This window comes from Pieris rapae, chromosome 24 (assembly GCF_905147795.1).
Source record: "Pieris rapae chromosome 24, ilPieRapa1.1, whole genome shotgun sequence".
Lineage (NCBI taxonomy): Eukaryota > Metazoa > Arthropoda > Insecta > Lepidoptera > Pieridae > Pieris > Pieris rapae.
This window is the reverse complement of record NC_059532.1, coordinates 3,457,329-3,467,775: the sequence shown is the minus strand read 5'-3', so window position 1 is coordinate 3,467,775 and position 10,447 is coordinate 3,457,329. Positions and strand designations below refer to the sequence as shown.

The 10,447-nt window shown below is 31.2% G+C and overlaps 2 protein-coding genes across 3 annotated transcripts; one reads left to right on the top strand and one right to left on the bottom strand.

The window, feature by feature from the left end:
- The first annotated feature begins 3,032 nt into the window (after positions 1 to 3,032).
- LOC110995023 (zinc finger protein 22) lies at positions 3,033 to 9,130 on the top strand. 2 transcript variants are annotated; one of them, XM_022261981.2, is made up of 6 exons: positions 3,033 to 5,120; positions 5,250 to 5,601; positions 5,984 to 6,123; positions 6,849 to 6,974; positions 7,818 to 7,940; positions 8,482 to 9,130. In XM_022261981.2, exons 1-6 carry the CDS (start codon positions 5,001 to 5,003, stop codon positions 8,677 to 8,679), a joined length of 1,059 nt encoding a protein of 352 aa, XP_022117673.2. In that variant the 5' UTR covers positions 3,033 to 5,000; the 3' UTR covers positions 8,680 to 9,130. The 2 variants fall into 2 exon arrangements, with proteins under 2 accessions (XP_022117673.2, XP_022117674.2); XM_022261982.2 differs by having other exon boundaries at positions 5,004 to 5,128.
- A 97-nt stretch (positions 9,131 to 9,227) lies between these two features.
- LOC110995025 (ATP synthase subunit e, mitochondrial) lies at positions 9,228 to 10,446 on the bottom strand. Its single transcript, XM_022261983.2, has 3 exons — positions 10,278 to 10,446; positions 9,728 to 9,884; positions 9,228 to 9,380 (listed from the first exon to the last, which is right to left on the bottom strand). Exons 1-3 carry the CDS (start codon positions 10,326 to 10,328, stop codon positions 9,337 to 9,339), a joined length of 252 nt encoding a protein of 83 aa, XP_022117675.1. The 5' UTR covers positions 10,329 to 10,446; the 3' UTR covers positions 9,228 to 9,336.
- Position 10,447: the final 1 nt, after the last annotated feature.

Genomic DNA, 10,447 nt, shown 5'->3' with positions numbered 1-10,447 from the left:
ACTGCATTTCTTTAATGTGAGGTTCTTTTTGTGAGGTTTTTCTTTGTTTAATTTTCTTTTCTGTATTCGTTGTTCTTCGATTTTTTTAAATATGCTTTGAGGACTCTGCCCTAAAATTTTCTTTAGAAGAGAATGTCGTGGATGAGGATTATTAAACGAAACGACTGCAGCAGAACAACGCGCACGATACCCTCAACGAAGGGAGAAGTTAATTCTTTTTTTCTCCGACAATCTTTGCCATTACGCGATAGAAGCGCTCTACCACATTGGTAGTTGTTAAATGTTGTTAAATGAAACGAGTATTTTATTTAATCACTGTGTTAATTATATTTTAATGTTAACCAGACAATGGCGAAAAAGGAAGTAAGCTTAATTATATTACACAGAGCAGATCATAGATACCAGATATAACATAGACAATAAGTAATGTATTCTATAATAATTGCTGAAGGCACCAAATTTACATTCCATAGACTAACAGTCTATATCCTCAGACGTCAGGATTTTGAAACAATTTCTTGATTAAGGCCCTTAATTCGAAACCAGAAGATGGTGTTTTCTATTTCCATGCTACTTTGTGCCGTTTTGTCTTTCGCACAGTAATAGTCCTCGCATTTATCATGGTTACTGTAATGTCCTGCCTTTTGGAATGTTTTATGGCTCACCAACACCACAACAATAATAAACACAACCGCTCCGTTCGGGTGACGGTTTACCACTGACTCGTGAAGTAGGCGCATGCGACAACCAAGCAACACTTTATTTAGCCAATACACTACAGTTACCAAACGCATGGTATAACCATGCATCCATCCATATATGGAGTTTTGCACTGCATTCCTAAAACTTGATAATGTTTCTGGTTTTTCTTTTTCCGATTTATATTTTTGTGTTGAGGCGATCACAATTTAACGCATACCCATGATTTTGACTTCTGATAAAATTTTCCTGTGTGCTAAAGGATATTTTGTTTCTTTGGCTACAGCTCTCAGTTTGTTACACATATTACGCAATAGATGATTTCAGCGTTCTATCTTTTGTACTGTACAAAAGGGGTAAGTGTACGTGCAAGGATTTTTGAGTAAGTCACCTTCTGCAATAATCCTGCTATAGACGATATTACATAGCTATTGATGTATCGAATCCTTGGCAAATTATTTCAGCCTCCATACTGCTAGATGACTCTGTATAATTTTTAGCATTATTTATTTTTAATACCTATAAACAACACTTCACCAAATCTGCTACGCACGATAGCTGCGGCACCGGACAATGCCTTTTAATTTTTGCCGTAAGACCGCGAAGACCAACACCCATCGGCAGATACATCTATCATAGGTACACCATCGTTGGTCAATCTTCCTTCAGCTATCGCAGCATCACTAGCATCGACATAGTTAATATGTATTTAAATGCAATCCTTGTTTAAGTAAGGAATGAATAAAAGTTTTATGTTTGTAGTATTTGATAGATTTTTTTGGCAGCAAGTCATCTCAAGAAAAAGTCATTGATGTGGTTCACATTACTCTTACCAGCAATATTCCGGTGAAATAAATATGAGTAAGAACGACCTGTGTTTTATTTATTATATTTTAAACATATAGGAAGTAAAATAAGAAATGTTTCTACCACAGTTTTTTTTTTTGTTTAAATAAGGCATCTCTTTATTATGTCCATAGCGATCAAACTTAATATCTTAGTTTGTGCTGTTCTGTAAAAAATATTATTGAATTCATAAAACCTAACATTAGATGATTTGATGGTTTCATAAAATTATTTAGGGACTTTGTAACATTGTATACCAACATTTGATACATAACATATAAAAAAATGTCCAGTGACTATGATATACATTCTGGGCCGTTGAAAAAATTGAGATTATTTCTAAAGATATAATTCTTCCCAAAATCTACAAATATGTTTTTTTGGTAATTAATGTATAATTCACATTAAAACTGAACTTATTAAGATAAAATGTGAAGAATCATAGTATGAGTAACTGTTTTATGATCTTGAGGTAAAATAACTTCCTATCAACCACCTATTTCTTTGGTGGTTTCTGTTTATACTTTTAGTTGTCTTAATATCTTCTTTTTTTCTGAAAATATAATATTTATTTTGTTAATGCTTTGATCAATTTGAAAACTGACATGTATTAGATAGCTAGTAACTTTAATATTAGAACATTAAAAATTACTTGATTTGTCACTTTGCTGGTCAATCAATTAAAGTATAACCAAAGAATGTCAGTAATTCCTAAGGGATATGAATTAAAGGTTTTTTCATTAATTCATTAATAATATTATAATAAATTTATATATATAGGTAATGAAAAATTAAAAATGTCTGCCTACCATTAGTTATTTGTCCTTTGTGTTATTTTATATTTCCAAAGTTCATGAAGCATAAATCCACTTGATTTGATAAATTTAAATCAATATGATATCATTAGCTTCTAATAATGCAAATTGCAATGCTGCCTCAAAGTGATACAGTCAAATATCTTGGACTGCACCTGGACCGTAGGTTGACATGGCAAAGGCACATCGAGGCAAAACGACTTGAAATAAACATGAAATACAAGAGGCTGCACTGGTTATTGGGTAGAAACTCGAAATTGTCCATCGACAACAAACTCCTAATTTACAATTCTGTTATAAAACCCGTGTGGACCTACGGAATACAATTGTGGGGAGCAACATGCAACTCTAACAAAACTAAAATTCAAAGAACACAAAATTACATCCTTAAACAAATAAGCAACTCGCCGTGGTTTATTAAAAACGCTGAAGTACATGAACACCTGGGCATACCTACAGTTAAAGCGGAAATAAAATTGTACGCCCAGAAGTACAAGACTAGGCTGGAAAATCATCCTAACCACCTAGCTGTTCAACTCACCCTACCCGAGTGTATAAGCCGTCTCAAAAGACGAAGAACCCTTGAGCTCGGCAACATTGTCTGAGCTAATATTATTATGGTAGATATTCCTATTGAGGAATGTCTCCACCCGTCAGTCCTATATACTACAACTTATCTGCTCATAGTCAGAAGACTGATTGCACGATGCGCTCTTGGAAAAAAAAAAGCTTCTAATATAATTCCATTAATATATTTAGAAATTCCTATTATGTTCATTAGCGTCTGCTTTAACTGAATTATATTTACTTAATGATTATAAGCAATATGAAACGGTCAATAATGTTATTTTTTTCTTTGCATGTTTTTATTAAATGCGCAGAAAGATGAGACGACAGATTATCACAGATTAAGACTTTTCTTCCTGGCAGCTTATCGAAATATGGAATTACAACAGTTGTTACCCAGTCTTCAAAGATTTTACCCTCAAACCAGCCCGACGAAGATCTGTTATATCGCGCACCGTTAGGTCCGTTCTTTACCCATGTGTCATATAAGTGCTGAGCTTTGTATACAACGTATGGAGGTAGTAGTGCTCCTCCAGCTGTTCCGGCCATCATTAAAGATGTGGAAGCTTTTGAATGATTCATTACTCTCTTAGGGTATTTGGTGCCACGTTTCATTAAAACTTTTTTTTGACCCGGGTCATCACACAAATTGGTTTCATCGTAGTTTAAGATGTGGGTAGGTGGTACCCCATCCAAACTTTTTTGTAATTCTGAATAGTATTTCTTAATAGTATCGGGTGACACTGCTGCCCTACTTCTTTTTATATTTTGACAAATTCGTTTTGCAATTTTATCCGAGTGTCTCCTGAGGAAACCTTCCACAAAGTCCGGCCCAGGAAAATTATTCTTAAACCGCTTATGCTGGACGCCTAGTTTGTCAAGATACATTTTAACAATATATCGCAGATCCAATGTATTCAAAGGATACCCCCATTCGGCGCATGCATTTATATTGCTAATCAGATATTCTTCGTCGGCTTCTGTCAAAGCGGTCTGACCGCCGTGAGGTTTCATTACTCTTTTGCTGTGACGGTACAGCACGGAAATATGTATATTGTATTTTTAAGCTATCAGCTTTAATTTTGCACCTGGCAAAGCCAATTCCTCCACTGCCTGGCATAATATTGTTGGATCATATTTTTTGTACCGTTTTTTCGTTGGATCTGGCTGATATCTTCGCGGCATGATGCAACCTAAAACACGAAATAAAATCACTAAGACAGCAGACGCAACCCTAGCATAACGAAATCGATTAACCCCATACGTAATTCTTTTCACCCCATTACTATTTCTATTCCCCCCCGTGCAGATTTCTATTGACCCCTTTTTAATTCCTATTGATCCCTTTTTGTAGCCAAATATACTTGTCACGGAATTCCTATGATTTTATTAATATAAATAACATAAAATACAATATTTTAATGTAAACTAGTAAGAATGTTGTACTTACGGTCAGCATGGAGCAACAGAACTTACAAAATCACAGTATTAATAATTAAAACTTTAAAGTTTTGAGGACCCTTAACTTGTCTGTTTCCGAACTTCAACTTTAACCGTTATTTCATACCTTATTAACCTTAAAATGACATTCAAATCATTTGTCTATGGTAAAAAGAAAAAAAGACTAGTATTGCCAAAGTAAAAAAAAACAATTCTATAAAAATATATTGAAGCCTCACTGTGTGACAGTTGCCTAAACTTATTCCGTTTTTTTTTCTATTCACCCCGCGATTTCTATTCACCCCATATTACGGTACACGTCTTACAAATTTTTTTTGAAGGGGTCTACCCATAAGATTCAATACTGTCAAATTTTACAATATGTCAAATTATTTTTTTTCCATCTAAATCTTATATGTCACTGTGTCAGTGCAATAGATAATTAAATGACAATTGACAAACAACAAATTACTTGTATAATCCGGCGAGCGTAGATGCTTATTTAATTTTCAATTTTTGGCTACTTATCAACATTGTTTTGCACTTTCTATTCAATGCCTAATTTCATAAAAAAAGATTCTTACGCTTTCATTGATACCTTATTTAAAAGTTCTGGGGTAATATATCAGAAGAATGCATAAACTAAAGTGTTGTAGAGTCTGCTTAAACACTAAGAATCTTCATCTGATCTTTACATATCCTGAACACAATGAAAAATATACCAATATTCTATTAAATGTCGCAGGAATTCAGGTAATTATGTATGTAATAGTTGATTAAAAAAATATAGAAGGTTTGTGACTGTTCGTTGTTGTTACAATATTTAAAATTAAATATTATATTGTAATATATGCTAAATATTTAAATATTTTTTAATTTTAGATCAAAATGAATGATGAATTGTCACAAGAAATATGTTCCAATTGCATAAAGTTCATTAATGAATCCATTCAATTTAGACAAAATTCTGAAGATGCACAGAACATTCTTAGAAACTTCAAAATAAATGATCCAATACCTCAACCCCTTGTTCTTAATTCAGAAGAGGATACTACAATCAACATAGCTCATACAAATGTTGATTTTAATGATTTTGATGATAATGTTACATTAGATATATTAAGAGTTGAAAACATTCAATCTGAATCAGATAAATCACCAATAGAAAATATGGAGCCCTTGGAAACAGTGAAACAAAGTACAGCTCGGAAGAAAAATGTGAGGAATATAAAAAGTACTGTATAATTTAAATTTTAAGTTCTCTTCCAGCTATTTTCTGTCTATATTTCAATAGGCTGAAACTTACTTTATTATAAACTGTATATTGCTAAAGTTAGACATTAATGTTGTGTTCTAATTTTAATTGCCAATCCATTTATATGTTAGCTTTCACCCAAGACATATAGGAGAAGTGGTATTGATTGACTGATACCACAATCACAATACCAGGAAGCAGGAGTATTTCACTTTTTACAAATGATGTTACAAATTACAAAATCAATAAACATTACTAATGACTATAATGTAATTAGTCGCTTAACATTTATTACACAATAAAAGGGTATGCCTCTAATTGATGGTAAAACATCTTTTTGCTAATTTAATTTCTTTTTCAGTTTCAGTAAAAGAGGGAAATCACAAAAACAAAGATACCCGTGAAGAAATAGAATGTGAATATTGCCATAAGATATTAACATCTAAATTGTCACTTAGAAACCATTATAAAATACACACAGGCTTTGACGTTGTGTGTGAGGTAATGGGGTTTTTGACTACTTAAATGCATCAATTATTAAAATCCAGATAATGTTAAGGGCCTGTTTCACAATGTATAGATAACATACCAAATAGCTATGCAACACATAAATTATTCGAAAGAGAAAAGTTCCAAATAAGATACTTCGCGATTCATGACTAATAGCGCTATCTGACAGTTGTGAAACGCAAAACATACTGTTTATTCTACCGATAAGTAATAAATAGCTTATTTGGAACTTATCCAGACACTGAAACAGAGCCTAAGTGTGACAAATTTTTATATTAATGGACTCTCATATTTCTAATATGCCAGAACAAGTGGAAATTTACAAAATGTATTTAAAACTTTTTAATGTACATGCATGTGGATTTATTACATGTTAATTAGAACTGCAATTGGTGAAAAAACCACCAGTTATACCAATAATTGAGTAAATTAGGTATTACATCCATTTCATGTGAAGTGATTATGTGACTACTATACAATCTTTAATAATCAATCAATTTAAGTGTATGTAATATATCCAAGATGTATATATATACATAAGCAATTGTAGCTATATTACTCTGAATTTTTATTCCTTTTTTCTCAACTACTTTGCATATTAATTTAAACTACTGCGTACATCTTGCTAACACATGGGTATTGGGTGGACTTTTATTTATTTTCTTATAAAGTTTTACCAAACTTAAATTGCCTCTTAATATTTGTTTGTTTTACAGCACTGTGGGAAAAAATTTATTACCCGGCGTTTGCTTCTGATGCACTGTCGAGCTAAGCATGGATATGAGAAAACAGATAAATGCTCATATTGTGACTATAAGGCATCCAATGCAGAACAGGTTAAAGTAAGTATTTTACATTTAATAGATTTTTTTTAATGTTGTATGTGAATTTGATAATTTAATTTAAAAAAAAACTTGAGAGGTGTTAAGGGACACCCGGGTGGAACGAAGTTCCTTTCAATTAATTAGTGAATTTTTTTTTTAAGTTATAATAATAGTGTAAGATCCGGGATTAGAAATATATACCCTCATCTGTTATTTAGATGAAACAATTTTTTATAAGCTGATTTCAATATCATGAACTTATAAATAATATACATGTAACTAACATGAGAAAATAAAAATTACAAGTTAATTAGTTGTTAATTAATTAATTAATTACTATTAATTCCGGCAGGCTTTTTATAAGTTGTTTTTATAAGTTCATGATATTGAAATCAGCTTATAAAAAATTGTTTCATCTAAATAACAGATGAGGGTATATTTTTCTAATCCCGGATCTTAGACTATAATATATTTTTATAATTAACAAATATAATGTTATATAAACTTAATCAGTAGGCTCAATTTTAGTAATTAGAGAGCCCAAAAGAATTATTTTTTATTTATTTATTGTTTCATTTTGATAACAAATCAAATCTATTGACAGCTATGTACATTTTATTACGAAAAAGTTCCGTTCGATCATACAGATGTCGCTAGCTTCGTCGTTACATTTCTTCCGTTTAGCCGCGCGATTAGGAACTTCGTTCCAATTGTGGATTGTAACAAATAGTAATATTAAATTTTATTGCATCTTATAGTATGTTGTGTGGTAACCCAACTTAACTCCTAGTAGTCTTAGTCCTAGTCCTAGAACTCCTATCAAGATCTTGCACCTTTACTAACTTTATAAGTTTGTTATAGATTCACGAGAGGCTACATACAGGTGAAAAACCTTATGTTTGTAAGGAGTGTAATGCTGGATTCCATAGAAAAAGTAGTTATTTACAACATATAGCTATACATCTACCAGAAAAGACTGTTCAGGTATTTTTAGTACTTATTTATGTAGTATAGAGGCAACAAAAATATTTTTATATTGGGTTAATATAACAATTCTAAAAATTATATCAAACCTGATTGATCCAACAAATAATTATATTAATCCACATTGTTCATATAAAAAAAAGCGTATTTTTTAATTTTTTATATAGAACAGGGGGCAAATGGGCAGGAGGCTCACCTGATATTAAGTGATACCGCCGCCCATGGACACTCGATGCCAGAGAGCTTGGGAGTGCGTTGCCGGTCTTTTATTAGGCTTATGCATCTATTTTTGATTCTATTCTGATTGATTTCTGGAGAAACAAGACAATGTATGAAATTCAATCACTTGCTGTTCCCCACAAAAACAATACTTTATTTTTTCATAATTTTAAATTATTTCATAATTTTAATTTATTCATAATTTGAAATATCTGTATTTTTGGATGTCTAGGAATTAAACAAATAAATACAATATATTATCATATTATAGTAAACTTGTTAAAAAAATGATTTAATAAATTTAATTTATATTTCTTTTCAGTGTGACCAGTGTCCAGCTCGTTTTAAATCTGTAACCCTAATGCGTATACACAAAAACAGACACAGAGCACCACAATACAGATATAAGTGTGGTGTATGTGATAATAGCTTCGCAAGACGAAGGAATGCCGCTAGACATTTGCAAAGAGTGCACGGTGTCCCACCTGATCATCATATACATAGACATAATATACATTGACATACTTTTAGTATTAACTATGCGATGAAATAATTATGACAGACAAGAGAAAAAGTATCTGTTGTTGTGCATTTAAATCATCACTAGTTGGTCTATGTTGACAAATAACATTAGATCATATAGGGAAGGTAATCTTTTAAAGGTTACCATGATATCTAAAGAGAATGATCAAAGAATCAACAGTCAAAGATCCACTCTTTCACAACATCAATGTCATAGTCTTTGTGGACGATTTTGATCTAAATAGAGAAATAAAAACAATTGGACGCATAGGTAAAAGGTACAGCTTCTGAGATGTACACATCCCTAATGCAGAATGAAAAAAATTCTATATTCAAATAAATATAAGTAAAAAGAAATTATATAACTTGTAAGATAATGCAGTATTATAGTTAAGCTGATTGTTTATTAATTTAAGTTCTGTTATATACGAAATAAACTATTTTTTTGAGTGTTTTGTTTTATTATGTAATGAAAGTCATATATATTCTAATGTGACTTTGATTAAACTAACATGTGAAGGTAAATTTTTAAAGAGACAAAAACAATATGTTTTACCAGCTATATTTCATAAATACAACATAATTATAAAGTTGGAATTGTGTTGCCATCTTATTGTTAACGTCTGAATTCACTTTATCCTTATACTAGAGATGATTAGTTTTTCTTGTTGATCATTTCTTCTAAGTTTTTCATTTCAGCTGAAAGGATAATAAAAAAGGATTTATATTATATAACAAAATAGGATTGAATCACAAAATAAATATGTAGTTCCTTTTTTTTTAAATATGGACACATTTATATAACTTAACTCTGAGGTTTAACCAAATGTAAAACTACCAAACTTCACTGTAACTCTCCAATAGGACATGTAATACTGAGTCTAGGTAAGTCTTAATACTGAAGCAACAACAAAAATATTTCTAGTACAGAGAATTTTATCTTAATAACTATTATTACTATTATAACCCATACTATACAGACAGCTAGACAAACTTGTCTAGCTGTCTGTATAGTATGGGTTGTAGTAGATTGATGTAGAACCCACCAGCAGCAGCAATAGCCTTCTCCTTCTTGATCTTTTCATCCCTGATAACCTTCTCTTTGGCTTCAATCTCTCGGATTTTGGTTTCCTTCTTTGATAGCCTGTTCTGGTGGAAGGCACCATACAGGATACCAGCTGTCAGGAATGACCATCTTCCAAACTAAAATTTGTAATAACACCAATAAGATAATCTTAATCAATTTTATAATACTTAATTATTTTCTAAAATATAATATTTTTAGTTGCAAGTATAAGCTAATGTATTAATTATTTTTGCAAAGCAAGAAAATCTTATTATAATGAATATATTTAATTCTTTTATTTCTCTAATTTACCTAATGTATGTGATGAGGATGTTCTACAAGTTTTCATTATTATAGAGATAAGATCTTAGACTATAAGATAGATTAACAGAACTGCGTTTGATTTAAAAATTATAATATTATTAACATATAATCTCAATTTCTATCAGTATTAGAACCTTTTAATTGTAGAAAATTCGATATACCTGCAAAACAGTGTTACATAATAAAAATTTAAAATAAGAACTTACTCTGATCAGAGGAGATACACGCACTGGGGGACCGAATGGGAGTTCAGACATTTTTTCGAATTTAAAATAGAAATAATTAATCCAAAAAAGGATTTAATACAATCCCTGAAATATACTCCTGGCACAAAATATTAAGGTTATAAAAGTGTTGCTACTTTCAGGTCACGTCA

Bases quoted from the DNA above. Each gene is read 5' to 3' on its own strand.
- LOC110995025 (XM_022261983.2), bottom strand. From the start codon at position 10,328: ATGTCTGAACTCCCATTCGGTCCCCCAGTGCGTGTATCTCCTCTGATC. The intron at 9,885-10,277 runs GTAAGTTCTTAT...TACAAATTTTAG, and splicing joins GTGTATCTCCTCTGATCAGA to TTTGGAAGATGGTCATTCCT. The intron at 9,381-9,727 runs GTGGGTTCTACA...TTATCCTTTCAG, and splicing joins GAAGGCTATTGCTGCTGCTG to CTGAAATGAAAAACTTAGAA.
- LOC110995023 (XM_022261981.2), top strand. From the start codon at position 5,001: ATGCATAAACTAAAGTGTTGTAGAGTCTGCTTAAACACTAAGAATCTT. The intron at 5,121-5,249 runs GTAATTATGTAT...TTTTAATTTTAG, and splicing joins TAAATGTCGCAGGAATTCAG to ATCAAAATGAATGATGAATT. The intron at 6,975-7,817 runs GTAAGTATTTTA...AGTTTGTTATAG, and splicing joins CCAATGCAGAACAGGTTAAA to ATTCACGAGAGGCTACATAC.